Raw genomic sequence first — 18414 nt, forward strand, 5'->3', positions numbered from 1 at the left:
AGTTCAACACACACACACAAACATCTTTTCAATCTGAGTCAAGAGACTTGGATCCTGGTGCTAGCTCTGTCTTTAATAAGTTGTGGAGAGCCATAATAAAGGCACTCTGAAAATCTGAGACTGTCTTCCCCACCTGTAATATGGGGCTGGACTCAACCAGTAATTTCCAGATAGTGCAGAAGGGGGCATGAGAGGGTGATACTTTGTCCATTTCAACTAGACCGGACTTTTTTGGAAAATGTTCTGCTAGAAGTAAAGGGATGAAAAATCTTTGGAACAAAAGTTTCTTTCTTGGAGTGAGATTCCAAGCAGTCTAACATCAAGAAATCCTTGAAAGCAGGGTGCCTGGGTGGCTTAGTTGGTTAAGCATCTGCCTTCGGCTCAAGTCATAATCTCAGGGTCCTGGGATTGGGTCTCACATCAGGCTCCCTATTTGGTGGGGGGTCTGCTTCTCCCTCTCCCTCTGCTCTCCCCACCCCCGGCTTGTGCTCTCTCTCTCAAAATGAATAAAGCCTTTTTTTTTTTTTTTAAAGATTTTTATTTATTTGGCAGAGAGAGACAGACAGCAAGAGAGTGGGAACACAAGCAGGGGGAATGGGAGAGGGAGAAGCAGGCTTCCCACTGAGCAGGGAGCCTGATGCGGGGCTCGATCCCAGGACCCTGGGACCATGACCTGAGCTGAAGGCAGACGCTTAACGACTGAGCCACCCAGGTGCCCTGAATAAATAAAATCTTAAGAAAAAAAGAAGGAAATCCTTGAAAGCATGCAAAGTATATGTACACACACAGGTCTATTTTTCTAGGGGAAAAGATTCAAGGCTTTCATTAAATATTCAAAGTACTTGATTATTCCAAAAAGGATTAAGGATCTATAAAATCCTTCTTCTGCTTTACATTCTTAGAGAAAACAGTCAATCCAAATTTGTAAAGCACAATGGAGGAAACCTGCATTTCCTGATTAGGAGCCAAATGTCATTACACAATGATGAGTAAGACATATTAAAGGTAATCACAGCTTAATAAACTGGAGGTCTACAATTGCTACTTGAAACTTGCTCTTATAGGCAGAGTTAAAGTGAGATATCTCATTTGGAACTAGCGTGTATCTGACACGTGGTATGTTTTTAACATGGATCAAGGAAAAAAGCCCGATCACTAATTATATATAAAGTATTTATTTTTATGCACATATTTACCTACAAAATTTACAGAAAATCAAACAGTGCCGAATATATAGAATACCCTCTGATGACTTTGTAGGAGCAGAGGGTCTTATTGCTGCAGTTTCAAGAATAAAATCTTACACAGGTGAAAACCAAGATGAACACAGTTAAGTTAAATGGTAGCCTTGTTAAAAAGTTTTTGTCCTGTGAGTGAATTTTCAGCTTTATGTTAAGTGGAATTTAAAAGACTGCTCGTGAAATAATTTAAACCTTTTCAAAATCTTCTAATAAACAGGTAAAAGGCACCTCCAGTTCTTTAAAATATTTACAGCAATCCCAATAGTTTAAGATTAAGGGCAATTAGAGTACAGGTGGCTAAAATGCATACACAGTATGTCATCAGCGCTCTCGGAACAATGAGAATCGGAGACTCGAGTTGGGGGCGCCGCTCCCACGCCAGCCCCGGGATGGCGCGGCCGATCACACCCGAGCAACACCACTCTAACAGCACGCCCACCACGGCTAAGATGCAATGGTCTAAAACGAGGACTATCAAATTCCCAGACGGTACATAATTTATAACTAAACATGGATATTCAGAAGCTTTTGGAGTGTTCTTAAAATTATTAAAAAAATATAAAGTATATTTAGCATTGAAGGAAAAGAACAAACTGGAAATGGTTACCACGAGAGTGGCTGAAGTTCACTACCTGGTTTAACAAAAATGGTTTCTCAGAACATCTATTGATTTCTCACAACATAATGGAGATGAGTCTTCCTCAGTTCACACTCAATCCGATGTTTTTCTTGCATTATGATTAAAACAGAGCGGTGGAAGAATGAAAGGCACAGCTACGTGAGACAGCCGGGTTCAAAGAGCCGTGGGGACGGCAAGCATGCCCCTACGATACTGTGCAGGAGAACAAAGTCCGCAGGACGCTTCCCTCTTTGACATTGGCATTGATTTGCTATTTACAGTAGTTTGCAAAAATACATTATAAAAACTGGATGAGGTTCTGTTTCTAAGTTTAACTTAGTAACGTACAGACATACTTCATCTGCAAAAGTCACTGCAGGGTCTGAAGTACTAAAGTGACAGTAATACTGTTAACACAGATAATCAAGGTACCAGCACAGGCGAGGCCAGTCACCATCATCGAGACCATCTGGGTAAATATTGCACACTTCTTGTCAGCTGTTGCTATGACCTTCACATATCCGACTGTAAAAGGAATCCTTTATGGCTTTTTGCTGTATCACTTATTTGAAGAAAGGCTGTTTTAGGTCCCATAACAATGAGTGCAGATTGTCACTGAACATGAGGCCTAGGTTTCAAAATGAGTTTTCCTGTCTGTAAAAATGGGGGGGAAAAAAAAGTTTTTTCAATACACAGTTCCATTAAAAACATCACCACCTATCCATAAACCTTGAAGTGCATCTGAAGGGTACCAGAACACCCCTCTATATGAAGTAAAGGTTAAGCAATTAATAGTTATGTTTTCAAAGTTTTGTGTGGAGCTTTCTTCCTAAAATCTTTGTTACTTTTTTTTTAAAGATTTTATTTATGTATTAGAGGGAGCGAGCAGGGGGAGCGACAGGCAGAGGGAGAAGCAGGCTCCCCGCTGAGCAAGGAGCCTGATGTGGGGCTTGATCCCAGGCCCCTGGGATCATGACCTGAGCCGAAGGCAGATGCTTAACCGACTGAGCCACCCAGGCGCCCCTAAAATCTTCATTACTTTAAAACAGTCTATTTGATGAACTCCCTGTCCACTGGCTACCTAAAAATCTGCCAATCAATCCTATGAATAAAATCCCAACATGTATAAATTCATGCTCCTTGTCAAAGGAAGTTTATAAAACATAAATAAATGTATTTGAGCAAAAACATTTTTCCTTTACCAACATTAAATTTTTATTTCCAGGTGAAAATGTAAATCAATGATTGAGCATTAGATACTTATACACTGCTGATATTCAGTGTTAAGTGGATACAACTCTTGTAAGGCCAACTATTTTGTTTTTTCAAAGTAAGCTCTAGGGATGCCTGGGTGGCTCAGTCAGTTAAGCGTCTGCCTTCAGCTCAGGTCATGATCCCAGAACCCTGGGATCGAGCCCCACATCGGGCTCCTTGCATAGCAGGGAGCCTGCTTCTCCCTCTGCCTGTTACTCCCTCTACTTGTGCTCTGACAAATAAAATCTTTTAAAAAAATGAATAAACAAATAAACAAATTAAGCTCTAGGGGCACCTGGGTGGCTCAGTCAGTTAAGTGTCTGCCTTTGGGGGCGGGTGCCTGGGTGGCTCAGTTGTTAGGCGTCTGCCTTCGGCTCAGGTCATGATTCCAGGTCCTGGGATCGAGCCCCGTGTCGGGCTCCCTGCTTGGCGGGAGGCCTGCTTCTCCCTCTCCCACTCCCCCTGCTTGTGTTCCCTCTCTCGCTGTGTCTCTGTCAGATGAATAAATAAAATCTTTAAAAAAAAAAAAAGTTCTGCCTTTGGCTCAGGTCATGATCCCAGGGTCCTGGGATCGAGCCCCACATCGGGCTCCCTGCTCAGCGGGAAGCCTGCTTCCCCTCTCCCACTCCCCGCTTGTGTTCCCTCTCTCGCTGTGTCTCTCTCTGTCAAATAAATAAAATCTTAAAAAAAAATTAAAAAAATAAAGATTTTATTTATTTATTTGTCAGAGCGAACACACAAGCAGGGGGAACGGCAGGCAGAGGGAGAAGCAGGCTCCCTGCTGAGCAAGGAGCCCGATGCAGGACTCAATCCCAGGGTCCTGGGATCATGACCTGAGCCAAAGGCAGACGCTTAACCGACTGAGCCACCCAGGCATCCCTCAAGTGTCCAACTCTTGATTTTGGCTCAGGTCATGATCTCAGGGTCACGAGATCAAGCCCCACATCAGGCTCCGTGCAGAGTCTGCTTGAGATTCTCTCTCCCTTTGCCCCTCCCCCTGCTCGTGTGCTAACTAAATAAAAATCTTCACACACACACACACACACACACACACACACGTGCATCACATAGCCACCACCCAGATCAGGCTACAGAACATCACCCCCACCCAGAAAGTTCCTCCACTCCCCTTTCTGGCCAATGGCAGCCCCACTCCTTACATAGACATAACCTCTTCCCATAAATTTTACCTGTCTCTGGCCTTTAAACAAACGGAATCATAGACTATGTGTTCTTTTGCATCTACTTCTTTCACTCAATGTGTTTCTGAGATTCATCCATGTTACTATGTTCCAGTAGTTTGTACCATTTTATATTGTTATTACAATAAAAAATATAATACAGTATTCCACTGTGTGAATAGACCGGTATTTGTTTTATCCATGGTTTAAATCTATTTTACACTTTTAAATTACATGAGTAAGACATTAATGTAATCTCATTATTAAAAAATCAAATACAGGGGCACCTGGCTGGCTCAGTCAGTGAAGCATGACTCTTGATCCTGGGGTTGTGACTTTAAGCCCCATGTTGGGTATAGGATTACTTAAAAATAAGCAAACAATTTAAAAATTTTTCAAATATAGGTAAGCTAAAATCCTTCCTTCCATCTATCTGAAATTCTAGCCCTCTTACAGAAGCCAGTTTTAGCATGAATTCTTCCAGATTGTGTTCTACGTGTTTACATTCACATATATAAAAAATAAAAATCTGATGTTTCTGAGCTGCCTGACTCAGTCGGTTGAGCATCCAAATCTTAGTTTCAGCTCGGGTCATGATCTTGGGGTCGTGAGATCAAGCCCTGTGTCAAGCTCTGTGCTCAGCGGGGAGTCTGCTTGAGATTCTCCTCTCTCTCTGCCCCTCCTCCCCACTCTCTCCCTAAAATAAATAAATAAATCTTAAAAACAAATCTGGTGTTTCTAATGTGCTAAAATATCTGAAGGTAAAACATACCACTTGGGATTTGTTTCAAAATAATCTGATGGGAGGAAGGTGGGCAGGGGTACACATGAAATTAGAATGGCCATGAGCTCGTTATTGTTGACACTAACCAATGGGTACACAGTTCATTATACTTTTCATTTTTTTGGTCTGGAAATTTTCATAATTAAAACTTTTTTGGGGTGTCTGGGTGGCTCAGTCATTAGGCGTCTGCCTTCGGCTCAGGTCATGATCCCGGAGTCCTGGGATCGAGCCCCGTATTGGGCTCCCTGCTCGGCGGGAGGCCTGCTTCTCCTTCTCCCACTCCCCCTGCTTGTGTTCCCTCTCTCGCTGAGTCTCTCTCTGTCAAATAAACAAATAAAATCTTAAAAAAAAAAAACTTTTTTATGGATAAAGAAAATGTGACACACACACACACACGCTGGAATATTATTTAGCCATAGAAAAAATGAAATCTTGCTATCTGCAACTACATGGATGAAGCTAGAGAACGTAATGCTAAGTGAAATAGAGAAAGACAAATACTGTATAATTTCACTCATATGTGCAATTTAAGAAAAAACAAACAAAAACGAGCAAAGAAAAAAAGACAAATCAAGAAACAGACTCTCAACTGCAGAGAACTGATGGTTACAGGAGGGGAGATGGGTGAGGGGATGGGGGGATGAGGGAAACAGGTGATGGGGACTAAGGGGTGCACTTGTCATGATGAGCACAGGGTGATGTATGGAAGTGCTGAATCACTACATGGTACACCTGAAACTAATTTAACATTGTATACTAACTATACTAGAATTAAAAAGAAAATGGTACCAGGGGGGAAAAAAAACTTAAAAAAAAAAAAAGACAGCAAACTGAGTGTATCGTTTGGTAATTTACTTCCTGCACCTAACATGTCTTAGAGATCCTTGCATGCCCGTATTTACAGATTTACCTATGGTTTCCCATAATGTGGCTATACCACAGCCTATTTTATTTTATTTTATTTTTTTTTTTTGAGAGAGAGAGAGAGAGAGAAACAGCATGAGAGGGGATAGGGTCAGAGGGAGAAGCAGGCTCCCCGCTGAGCAGGGAGCCCGATGCGGGACTCGATCCCAGGACCCCGGGATCATGACCTGAGCCGAAGGCAGTCGCTTAACCAACTGAGCCACCCAGGCGCCCCCACAGCCTATTTTAAATACCATTCCCCTTGGGGCGCCTGGGTGGCTCAGTCGTTAAGCGTCTGCCTTCGGCTCAGGTCATGATCCCAGGGTCCTGGGATCGAGCCCCGCATCGGGCTCTCTGCTCGGCGGGAAGTCTGCTTCTCCCTCTCCCACTCCCCTGCTTGTGTTCCTGCTCTCGCTGTCTCTCTCTGTCAAATAAATAAATAATAAAAAAAAAAAAAAAAACATTCCCCTTGTTGGGAAACATAAAACTGGTTTCCATTTTTTCCCTACTGCAAAGGATGTTGCAATGAACGACCTCATACCTGCCTCCCTTGTGTGCATGTGATGGTCCCCACTGAGGGTAGATGGAGAGAAGTAGAACGGTTAGGTCATGAGACATGCCAATTTTACATTTTATAAGAATGATGAAAACTGCCCTCCACCATGACTATCCCAGTGTATATTCTCAACAAGCAGTGCATGGGTTCATCTACTTCACCACAGTACTGGACTTTTAATTTCTGCCAATGTGAAGGTAGGTAAGACAAATGAAAACTCAGTTTTAGGGGTGCCTGGGTGGGTCAGTCAGTTAAGCATCTGCCTTGGGCTCAGGTCATGATCTCAGGGTCATGGGATCGAGCCCTGTGACGGGCTCCCTGTTCAGTGGGAAGTCTGCTTCTCCCTCTCCCTCTGATTCCCCCACACCGGACCGCCCACTCATGCTTATTCTCACTCTCTCTCTCTCAAATAAATAAAATCTTAAAAAAAAAAAAAAAAAAAGAAAAGAAAACTCAGGTTTACTGTGCATTTCCACAATTACAAATGAGGCTATTTATATTCCCACTTCTGTGATACGACTTAGCTTTTCCCACATTTCAAATGTACTATTTCTTTTTTTATTGATTTTTTAAAAAATATTTTATTTAGGGCGCCTGGGTGGCTCAGTTGGTTAAGCAACTGCCTTCGGCTCAGGTCATGATCCTGGAGTCCCTGGATCGAGTCCCGCATCGGGCTCCCTGCTCGGCAGGGAGCCTGCTTCTCCCTCTGACCCTCCCCCCCTCTCATGTGCTCTCTCTCTCTCATTCTCTCTGTCTCAAATAAATAAATAAAAATCTTTAAAAAAAAAAAAAAAAAAAAAAAATATTTTATTTATTTATTTGACACAGAGCGAGAGATCACAAGTAGGCAGACAGGCAGACAGAGGGAGAGGGAAAAGCAGACTTCCCGGTGAGCAGGGAGCCCTATGCGGGGCTTGATCCCAGGATGCTGGGATCATGACCTGAGCCGAAGGCAGATGATGCTTAACAAACTGAGCCACCCAGGCATCCCCCCTTTTTCTACTGATTTTTAAACAGGTCTTTAAATATTTTGTATTCTATCCTCTATTAGATATCTTACACTTTCTTCTTCTTTTTAAATTTATATTTTTCAGTAACCTCTACACCCAACATGGGGTTCAAACTCACAACCGTGAGATCAACAGTCCTATGCTCTTCCAAATGAGCCAGCCAGGCGCCCCACAAATACTTTCTTCTAATCACTGCTCATTTTTTGCCTTTTGCTGTACAAAATTTTCAAATGTTGGTACAATTAAAGGTATCCAACCTCTTCCACGATGGCGTTTTGTTTTGGGTCTTAAAAAGAAGTTTTTCTAGCCAAGATCATAAACATATTCATCTCTCTAGGGCACCTGGGTGGCACAGTGGGTTACACATCCCAACTCTTGGTTTTAGCTCAGGTCATGATCTCGAACCCCATGTTGGGCTCCACACTGAGCAGGGACTCTGCTTGGATTTCTCTCTTCCTCTACCCTTCCCCCAACTCATGTATGTGCGTGTTTTATTATTTATTTATTATTCTAATACATAAATCTTAAAAAACCAAGAAACATTCATATGTATTTTCTAATATTTTAATTATGGGATGTCTTTTTAAATATATTTAAGACTTTATGTGGAATCTAGTCTTTTATTTTTTTTTTTATTTTTTTATTTTTTTAAAGATTTTATTTATTTATTTGACAGAGAGAGCGAGAGCAGGAACACAAGCAGGGGGAGTGGGAGAGGGAGAAGCAGGCTTCCTGCCGAGAAGGGAGCCCGATGTGGGACCCGATCCCAGGACCCTGGGATCATGACCTGAGCCGAAGGCAGACGCTTAACGACTGAGCCACCCAGGCGCCCGAATCTAGTCTTTTAAATTGATGCAAAGCAGAGAACTAAATTCACCTTTTTCCAAATGAAAAGTCAACTGCCTCAACACTATTAGCCCATTTCTTCCCTTTTGACTTGAAATACTATCCTTATCCGCTAATTTTAAAAAAAAAATCAAAGTGTTTAGTCTTTATTCTCTTCATTGATCCAGTGGCCTTCCTGGCTTAGTATCTTTTTTTTTTTTTTTGCTCTTTATTCTAATTTTCTACACTGGGTTAAGTATTATTTGATAGTTTTTTAATTTGAAGGTAAAAATACCTTTATAAGTAACATAAGCGAAACAAACCTGTGAGATACTCTTAATATATCAATACAGGATTAACTTTTAAAAACACAGTTGGTTTATATGTGCATAGTCTGTCAATTAATTTGAGATCTAATTTAAAATCCTACATAAATGGCGCCTGGTGGCTCAGTCAGTTAAGTGCCTGCCTTTAGCTCAGGTCATTACCCAGGGTACCTGGGATCAAGTCCCGCATCGGGCTCCCTGCTCAGCGGAGAGTCTGCTTCTCCCTCTGGCCCTCCCCCCCAACTTGTGTTCCCTCTCTCTCAAAAATAAATAAATAAAATCTTTAAAAAAATCCTACATACCGAATACCATGAGATAAATAACAGTTTACAAATTCAACACCCAACAAGCCATTTTTGGCCAATAAGAACCACTGTATATTGAATTTAAGACGGCTTCAATCATAAGACATATCATGATTTTATGTCATTAAGAAAGATTAAACCGGGGTCACCCGGCTGGCTCAGTGGTAGAGCACATGACTCTTGATCTCAGGGTCATGAGTTCAAGCACCATACTTGGCACAGAGCTTACGTGTTAAAAAAAAAAAAATATATATATATATATATATATTATACTCTCAACTCTACCAGTTGAACTGTATGATACTACAGATTATTAGATGCATCTCAATTTCTGAGATGTAAATATGGCTCTTAGGATCAATACTATAAGGAACATTTCCCACTATTAAGCCATGCAATTTTTTTTAAAGATTTTATTTGAGAGAGCGAGCACAAGCAGGGTGAAGGGCCGAGGGAGAAGCAGACTCCCTGCTGAGCAGGGAGCCCGATGTGGGGCTGGATCCGGGGACTCCAGGATCATGACCTGAGCAGAAGACAGATGTTTAACTGACTGAGCCACCCAGGTGCCCCATGCAGACAATTTATTAATGTCTGCTTTATTTAAGCCAAAACATGTCAGTCCTTTCATGCACGTCTATAATTTTCTAATGTAAAAGATACTCACATCATCACAAGACATATTGTATTCTGCTAATACAGTTCGACATCGAGCAGCTATACTGAAAAAAATGTGGTCAAAGGAAAATTTATCATATGAAGAATAAGCTTTTAAAACAACACCTAGCTGATCAAGAAGGTGCTTTAATTTCATTCAAAGAATAAAAGTCAATTCTGGGAAAGGATACATTGATGGTGCAACGACCCTCTTGTGTATTCCAGCAAAGAACAAGCCTATTAGAGTGATACAGCTAATGGTGAAAAACGGGTGATTCCATAATGATGTGAAGAAAGACACCTGGAAAAGAAGATTTTGAAATATAAAAACGTTCAAAATCTCAGAACAATACTAATTCTTACCTCCCCACTTACGCATAAATATATGTCATCTGAAATATGAGGATTTGAAGAATTTAAAATAATCCTACTTCTGTTTTGCTGTTCCATAAAAATAAAAATATACGTTCCAAATCTTTAATGTAGCAAGATAATATAGTAATATTCCTTCCATTCATTTCAAAGACTTGAACCATTAAAAATTCATTCTTATAATCAAAAACCATCCTACTGAACACTTCCTGGTAAAAAACAATTTAAAAAGCACAAGATTGGGGGCACCTGACTGGCTCAGTTGGTAGAGCATGTCTCTTGATCTCAGTGTTATGAGTTCGAGCTCCATGTTGGGTGTAAAGATTACATACATACATACATACACACGTACATAAAAGCTGAAGACTGTAAATTCCACAAGAGTAGAGACACTGTCTTGTGCATCTCTGTTCTCCCAATATCTGAAATAGTGCTTGGCAAACATAGGTGCTCAATCAATACTGTTGAATGAGTGAAGATAAGGTCTCTGATCTGAGAGTCAATGAAAACACAAGTCAAAAGTGATCTAGTTACTCTGTTAAAAAGCTTCCTTGTAAGAGTCGGGCAGACTCTGCCATCATTGCCTGGTCCCAGTCTAACCATCCCCTGCTGTACCCACATACACACTAAGGTATTCCTTCCCTCCTCTCCTACGCGGCCTCGTAAGATTCAGCTCCAGTATCATCCTCCCCTCTCTGTGGACGCAAAAAGTAAGTTTGGTTCTGAAACTACTGAGATTTCTTTATTTTTAAAAAATATTTTATTTATTTGACAGAGAGAGAGAGCACAGCAGGGGGAGCAGCAGGGAGAGGGAGAAGCAGGCTCCGCTGAGCAGAGAGCCCGGCGTGGGGCTCGATCCTAGGACCCTGGGCTCACCTAGGCAGACGCCTAACCGATAGCCACCCAGGCGCCCCGAAGCTACTGAGATTTAAATGGCCAAAGGACACTCAAGCAGGGAAAGATGATTAGTACCTACCTATAAGGAAGGACAGTTTAGGGGCACTTGATCCTGGGGTTGTGAGTTTGAGCCCCACATGGGGTGTAGAGATCACTTAGATAAAACTTTAAAAAGGGGGGGCGCCTGGGTAGCTCAGTTGGCTGAGCATCCAGCTCTTAGTTTCGGCTCAGGTCATATTCTCAGGGTTGTGAGATCGAGCCTCATGTCGCACTCAGCTGGGAATCTGCTTGAGATTCTCTCTCTCCTTCCGCCCCACCCCCCGCTTGCAGGCTCACTTTCTCTCTCTCAAATAAAGAAATAAATCTTTAAAAAAATGAGCGTTTAAGAGAAACAAAGAGCTAATTTCAGATCTGGGCATAATCAGATGATAGCAGGAAACAAGACAATGTGAGTATGTAGAGACAAGAGTCCAGGATCCAAGACTGGAACAAGAGTGGGCACTGAAGCCAGACTAGTGGGGAAAGATGTGGGACTATATAAAGATGTGGGATGTTCGGGCCCCACACTGGGTGCAGAGATTACTTTAAACTGTAGTTTAAAGAAGGAAAGATGTGTTTAGAGTCTGGAAAAAGAAATCAAATGGACTAGGAACTAAATGGGAGAAACAGAATTAATCCAAAGGCATCTATACTCCACTCTTATACCAAGAGATGCATACATATTTCAAGACAGAGAACTAAATTTGCAAAAAGCACCAGGTAGCTGGCCTAGCATGCTGCTGTTAAATAAGTTTGTCAAATGAAGAAACGAGAGGCTGAAAACATCAGGAGAGAAGAAGCTCCCAGAAGGATGAAATTCTGAAAAAAGGTTAATATTCCAGAGGAATGTCTTCTTAAAACCTTCAAAGACAGTTTAATTCCCACAGGCCAGCTAGATTTCATGCGGCCTGCACAATGTAACCACATATAATGTCTTATGCGTTAATTTTAATTAGACCAGTCAACATTGGCCTTCTTTCCTCCATGGCAATAATCAACTGCATCTAAATACCGTTCAGGCATTCATGTACTTTCCAGCTTGCTCTATTCCTTCTCTCCTTGGGTTCTTCCAGATAGTCATGCACTGGCTTTTGAGTCTGCAACTTCTGCTACAGACAATTGCTGTTTAAAACCCCTATCAGCTTTGAGGTTATTAAATACTGAAATAAAGAGTTAACCCTTAGGCTAATAGTTATATTCTCACCTAATTTAGAAAATTACATTAACTACAGAGTTTTGGGCCTATTTCAAATTACATTTAATTCTGTGTTTTATTAAGATCTCAACTAGCTAAAATCAGCTTATATTTTTCCCAATTAGAAGTCAGATTCATTTCCCAAGATAGACTTTTTCAATCTTCTTGCCAGCCTCCTCACTCTTCCCCTGAAGATGAGCACCAAGCACAGCCTTAAGACCTGACTTTTATAAATGAACACACAAGAGAGTTTCCTATCTGCCATAAAAACCCCTCTGTTAACGTAAAATTCCATCACCAACGTCCCTTACCTCCTATTCTTTTATATCTCCACCCCAATGGATAGAGTCAGGGAGACTACATGCTAAATAAATCCTGGCTGCCTGAATTGCCGTTTGGACTGCTGACAAAAGCTTTGCTATTAGGTTTTTCTTCTGTATAACCTAACAGATTATAAACAAAGCCACTGGAAGTAGTCTACCTAATTAATAGTTTAAAAAGGGATATGGGTTTGAGATTTGAGAAAATTACAACATCATTATTACCTAAATAAAGCTGCACTGAGGCAAAAAAACTTCACTGAAAAATTGGGAGACTACTGCTTCTCTAATAAAAAAAACCTTAGTTTGAAATTAAGGCACAAGTTAGTAGAAAGCAGCAGAATTTTGAGAAACATGCTATCAGATGTGATCAAAGGATGCTTCGAGAAATAACATTATGAAATCTTTTATTGCATCTGGTATAGGGATGTTCTTGTACAGTGCCCAATGGGAGCTCTCTCAGTGTTTCCTATATTAAATTTCAGGCAGGAAATTTTTTTTAAAGATAAATGCGGAGAACAAAATCTTTGCTAGCTTATGGAACTCATACATGTGTTCTTTTCACAGAGAGGGAAAACAATGGAACTAGCTGTGACTTTATTGATTAGGTAACACAGACTAATTTATAACTCAGTTCTGGCAAGTGTGGTGGCCCACATGGCCTTGTCTGTGACCCGGTTTCCTTCCTGTTTTTGACCCTCTAGTCTAACCTTTTCTTTGCCCCCTGATCTTGACGTTTTATTACACTAAAATTTTGCTGTTTTATCATATTTCCTGCAAAATCATTTCAAATGCTTTGTGGGATGACGAAAGTACTACCAAGATAAGTCATAGAAGAAAATGTTATTTTGGGTGCCTGGGTGGCTCAGCGGGTTAAGCGACTGCCTTCGGCTCAGGTCATGATCACAGAGTCCTGGAATCGAGTCCCACGTCGGGAATCCCTGCTCAGTGGGGAGTCTGCTCCCTCTGACCCTACCCCCTCTTGGGTCCTCTCTCTCTCTCTCTCTCTCAAATAAATAAATAAAATCTAAGAAAAAAAAAGAAAGAAAATGGTATTTTATAATTTTTAAAAGCTGGCACAGAAGATATTAAATGAACAACGGAGATGACAATTTTTACACTGAAATATGTACAAACTGTGAATATGAAATGTAAAAAGACATATAAGAAGTTCAGAAATGAATGAGAAGTAGTGTAAGGGGGGTATTTCTTAGGCCTTTTCCCTGTAAAAGATACTTAATCTACAACAGACAATCAAAATTTTTCTTAAGCAAATTAATGTAAGGCATATACTTAATATAATGATCAATATCACTACTAGTGATAATAGGTAGCATTTAATACTTTACAATGAACAAAGCACTGCTACATTATCTCATTTAATCCAGTAAAGATTTTAAATAAAAACTTCTACCTTTTGTGTCTCGGGATCTATTAACCAGTTCCAGGCACCAGTAGCTGTACAGACAGACACCACTATAAGCAGCACTGATGAAAGATAAACACGAAATTAGTAAGGAATTAACTGTTAATAAATTTATACCAATACCACCAGTTCCCAATCAATGACAGCCAAAGGATGCAGCACTTTATTAAACAGAAAATGCATTTGACTGAGGAATTAGGAAACCTGCTGTACGACCTTGAGGAATTCTCTTAAATACCATGACCCTTAGTAATTGAGGATGATATTGTCCCCATTATTACTTTAGTGAGAACTTACGAAGATAAATGAAATTAAGAGCAGCAGGAACTTTCGATGTGCTTTGTGCTGATTTTGCAGATCTTATAAATTCAAATTAAAAAACAAAAAAACACCTCTCATTTTCTACCATAAACAAACCAAACAATGACTCTTTTATGAATGCACTGAGAAATCCTGATTAGAGGATTTTGCCTCGCAGACAACTGCCTGCTGTTGAATTAAACAACGGCTGGTGTCAAGAACGTGGAACACACCAATCAGTACCAAGTTTTCTTCAGAGACTTAAAGGAAGATCAGGGTAGGAATTACTGACAGTAGAACTCAGAGAAGTTTTTCTCCCCATTAAGCTAGAATTATTTTAGGAATTCTAAATAGATCCTAAACAAAACTTAAGAATGAATGACACAGAGCGCCTGGCTGGCTTCGTTGGTGGAGCATGTGACTCTTGCTCTCAGGGCTGTAGGTTCAAGCCCCACATTGGATGTAGAGATTACTTTAAAACCTTAGGGACACTGGGGCATCTGGATGGCTCAGTCGTTGCGCGTCTGCCTTCGGCTCAGATCGTGATCCCAGGGTCCTGGGATCGAGCCCCTTGGCGGGCTCCCTGCTCGGCGGGAAGCCTGCTTCTCCCTCTCCCACTCCCCTGCCTGTGTTCCTGCTCTCCGTCTCTCTCTCTGTCAAATAAATAAATAAAATCTTAAAAAAAAAAAAAGAATTTAAAAAATAAAATAAAATCTTAGGGACGCCTGGGTGGCTAGGTCGGTTAAGCGGCTGCCTTCGGCTCAGGTCATGATCCCAGGGTTCTGGGATCGAGTCCCACATCAGGCTCTTTGTTCAATGGGGAGCCTGCTTCTCCCTCTGCCTGCAGCTCCCCCTGCTTGTGCTCTCTCGCTCTGACAAATAAATAAAATCTTTAAAAAAATGTTTTAAAAAAATAAACTCTTAAAGAAAAAAAAATAAATTAAAAAAGGAATAAATAGTACTACTAGAAAATAATAAAGGGGCACCAAGACCTAGTTAATATTCTGGATATCAAGGTACTGTCCTTCAGTTAGGACACATACAGTTTTAAAATATAAAGATCAAGATTCACAGAGCAATAGAAACGTAAAACTCTATCTAAAATTCCTTGTGATATACTTTTAGAATAGGCAAATCACAGGAAAACAATCTCATTTTAGTTATTTAAGTATAGAATCAAAATTTCAAAATTACGTTCTCAGCTCAGAATAGACTAAACTCAATTCCTTATAATGCTATATTTCCAATAAGAAATAATCATACTACGTGGATTTTTCTTTTGGAAAATGAAGCAAAAGCAAAATCAAACCCACTGGCAGGGACCTCATACACAAACTTTTGATTGGTACATTAACCAAACTGATGTCATTTATATGTAAGCACTGAGACCATGAATCACAGAAAAAGTAAAGTACATTCACTATAAGATACCACAACATCATACACATTTTAAAAGATTTTCAAGTAGCAGTGAAATAAGTTTTTAGGGGTAATTCCTCCCTTAAACCAAAGAACCTGAAAATATCATTACTTGTAAATTCTGACCAACCAGAACTCTCGCAGCATACAAATAAAACTTCGCAGACAGATCTAATAAAAATATCATGAAAAATCTTGACACAGAAAAAGACTCCTAACTTCAATAGTGCTCTCTGGTCCCACAAACTGAATTACACTTTGAAATAAAACACGTTTTCAACATGTGCTGTTGTACTTCCCTCTTGGCAGGAATTAAATTTTAGTAATACACATCCAAGAAACTAAGACTGGTCCCAGCATAAGTTAGCAAAGCATTTTGTTTGCTGAGGTCATCACCTGTGCATTTATTTGCATTTCCTAAGTATTTCCACAAGGCAATAACCAGCATTCTTTCAAATCATACTTTGTAGTACTCACGACATTTTGAACAGTTATAATGCGAATTTATTAGGATAGGCTGCAAAGCAACACAATCATGCTCTGCTAAAATCGACCAAGGGTAATTTCATAACTTTTGCAAGTATATGTTAAATATGATTTTCCTCAACAGAACTTTATTTCGATAGTTTGTAGGCAAATTGTAAAACTGCTAAAGAACCTCCTGAAATTATGATGTGTGTCGTTTATCAATATTGTAGTATTTAATAAAAAGAAGTGCATGTATTTTAATGGAAAAACGAAAATCAACCACATGAAATACTGTTCTTTTAGCATGACCAGTTCCTTTTCTTTAGGATTTCTTTGGTTGGGGTGCCTGGCTGGCTCAGCGGTAGAGCCTGCAACTCTTGATCTCAGGGTTGTGAGTTCGGGCCCCACACTGGATGCAGAGATTACTTAAAAATAAAGTCTTGGAAAAGTTTTTTTTCTTTAGGATGTGCTGTTTACAAAGTTAAATTTAAAAACTGTCAAAACAAAAGGAAATCTTACGGTTCAGTAAAGTGTTTGTTAATAAAAGATTTTACACAAAAGCAAATCATTGCCAGGCAGGGATAAAAGTACCAATTATCAGTTTATTTTCCCTTAAAGAAACATTCAAGAACTTACTTCTCCAACGTCCAGTGGCAGGTTGCAAACAATGAATATATTCTGTAAGTCTCCTCTCAAAAGCCTTGAGATCTAGGTAAAAAGATTTCAATTTTCCAATTAGCCACTCTTACTAGTTTGCAGCCATTAAGATGAAATTTTAGATACTCTAACTGCTTCAGGTCTTACACACCAACTTACATGTATCACTGCACTGTTTACTTCCTTTACTATGACAGCTTTAAGCACTTGACAAAAACATTAGGTTTCTTTAATTCCAATTTCACATATAAGGAAACTGGCTGGTTCACTTTTAGAAGCTTCGTAAAATGGTATGTGGAAAATCAGCAGCAGCCTCAGCCGGCGCCAAAAGCTAGAATTTTGGGGGTTGCAAATAAAAGGATCAAAATCAGGTCGAGTTTTAATTCTGTTGGAACCAATAACTTTCTATTAGAACAACGTATTCCCTAACATCAAAGTCTTCGAGGGCTGTTTGACCGCAATGACCCAATTCCGATTTCTAGCCCTTATGTTTAATTAATGGCTACGCTTTCCGTCTGGTCTTACTGGATTTCTGATTCGGCTAACGGGTGGGTGTGGACACTCCCCTTTCCTCCCACAGAACGGGTTACAGGTGATCTTCGGGGCACCACCGGAGCTCAAGCTCGGAGGCCTTCTAAAAGGGGCGTCCGAGGTGCTCCTGAGTGAGCAAGGTGGGCTATCATTCCACAGTGCGTCTTCTAAACTTTAAAAGGAGATCAAGAGGCCCTCCCTTACTGTGGCAGTTAACCAGAAACCACAACAGGAATGAGGATACAACTCCCGGGGTTATCGAAATAAAATAAAGTGAATTAGCACACACAAAGCGCAAAATGCTTGCCAATGAATAAAAGACAAAGTAGCCCAGGCGAGGGGCTCCCGGTCGGAGCTGGGGGATGGGAGAGCTGACGCAACGTCCCCCAGCGCCCGCGGAGGCCGCGCGCGCCGGAACCAGAGTCCGGCCGCCTCCGGGCGCCCCTCGGCCCGGCCCCCGCGGCCCCCGAGGTCCCGGCCCCTTCAGTCCATCCTTCGCGGCCTCCTCTCCCCGGGGCGGGGTCTCCGCGACTCCAGCCCCTCCAGAGCCTCGCCGGCTTCCGGGAGGAGCCCGGGACTGCCCGGGCGACCCAGGAGACCCACTCTACCTTCCGCCTGCTCCAGCGAGTTCATGTCGGGCGGCAGCTCCGGTCACCGCCGCGGTCCCGTCCGCATCGCAGCCCCGCGGCCCCCGCCCGGCCCGCAACGCCAGCTCCCACCTCTAACGGCTTCCCTCCGCCCCTCCCCGTCGCACCGCCCCTTGCCTACACCCGCTACGTTCATTGGGCATCTCTGCCGGACCCCACAACTAAGACGGTCTTCTATTGGTTAGCTACTGCACCGGCCTCAGGGCCTAGCGTTGGACGGTCTGCCGGAGGGACCAAGAACTGCCGGCGGCCGGGCTGGTGTAACGCTGGCGCCGCCTCCTGCCCCGGGGAGGAACTGCAGCCTCTCCGAGCCAGCTCGCTCAGAAGTATATCCTTCGTTTCCTGTCTGGTTCTTTCATTCCTCAAATATTTGAGCGCCCTTTACCTTCCGGGCAGTGTTCTGATCGCTGACGAGGAGTACAGAAAGGAAGGAGCTAGCTCGCCCCTCTAGGACTCAACGGAGTACAGAACTAATTAGAGCCCAA

General features: G+C 41.6%; 1 protein-coding gene across 7 annotated transcripts; it reads right to left on the minus strand.

Annotated features, from left to right (window-relative positions):
- Nucleotides 1–1159: 1159 nt before the first annotated feature.
- Nucleotides 1160–18026, minus strand: CNEP1R1 (CTD nuclear envelope phosphatase 1 regulatory subunit 1). 7 transcript variants are annotated; one of them, XR_004921627.2, is made up of 7 exons: nucleotides 17891–18026; nucleotides 16731–16802; nucleotides 13896–13969; nucleotides 10383–10522; nucleotides 9850–9959; nucleotides 9669–9718; nucleotides 1160–2514 (listed from the first exon to the last, which is right to left on the minus strand). XR_004921627.2 is itself a non-coding variant. In XM_036106339.2 (6 exons), the coding sequence occupies exons 1-5, from the start codon at nucleotides 17913–17915 to the stop codon at nucleotides 9673–9675; spliced, it is 327 nt and encodes a 108-aa protein (XP_035962232.1). In that variant the 5' UTR covers nucleotides 17916–18026; the 3' UTR covers nucleotides 1160–2514; nucleotides 9669–9672. The 7 variants fall into 7 exon arrangements, 4 of the variants coding, with proteins under 4 accessions (XP_035962232.1, XP_035962230.1, XP_077919500.1 ...); XR_013444327.1 differs by lacking the exon at nucleotides 1160–2514 and adding an exon at nucleotides 8583–9527; XR_013444328.1 differs by lacking the exon at nucleotides 1160–2514 and adding an exon at nucleotides 8583–9527 and having other exon boundaries at nucleotides 9669–9723.
- Nucleotides 18027–18414: the final 388 nt, after the last annotated feature.

This window comes from Halichoerus grypus, chromosome 15, assembly GCF_964656455.1.
Source record: "Halichoerus grypus chromosome 15, mHalGry1.hap1.1, whole genome shotgun sequence".
Classification (NCBI taxonomy): Eukaryota; Metazoa; Chordata; class Mammalia; order Carnivora; family Phocidae; genus Halichoerus; species Halichoerus grypus.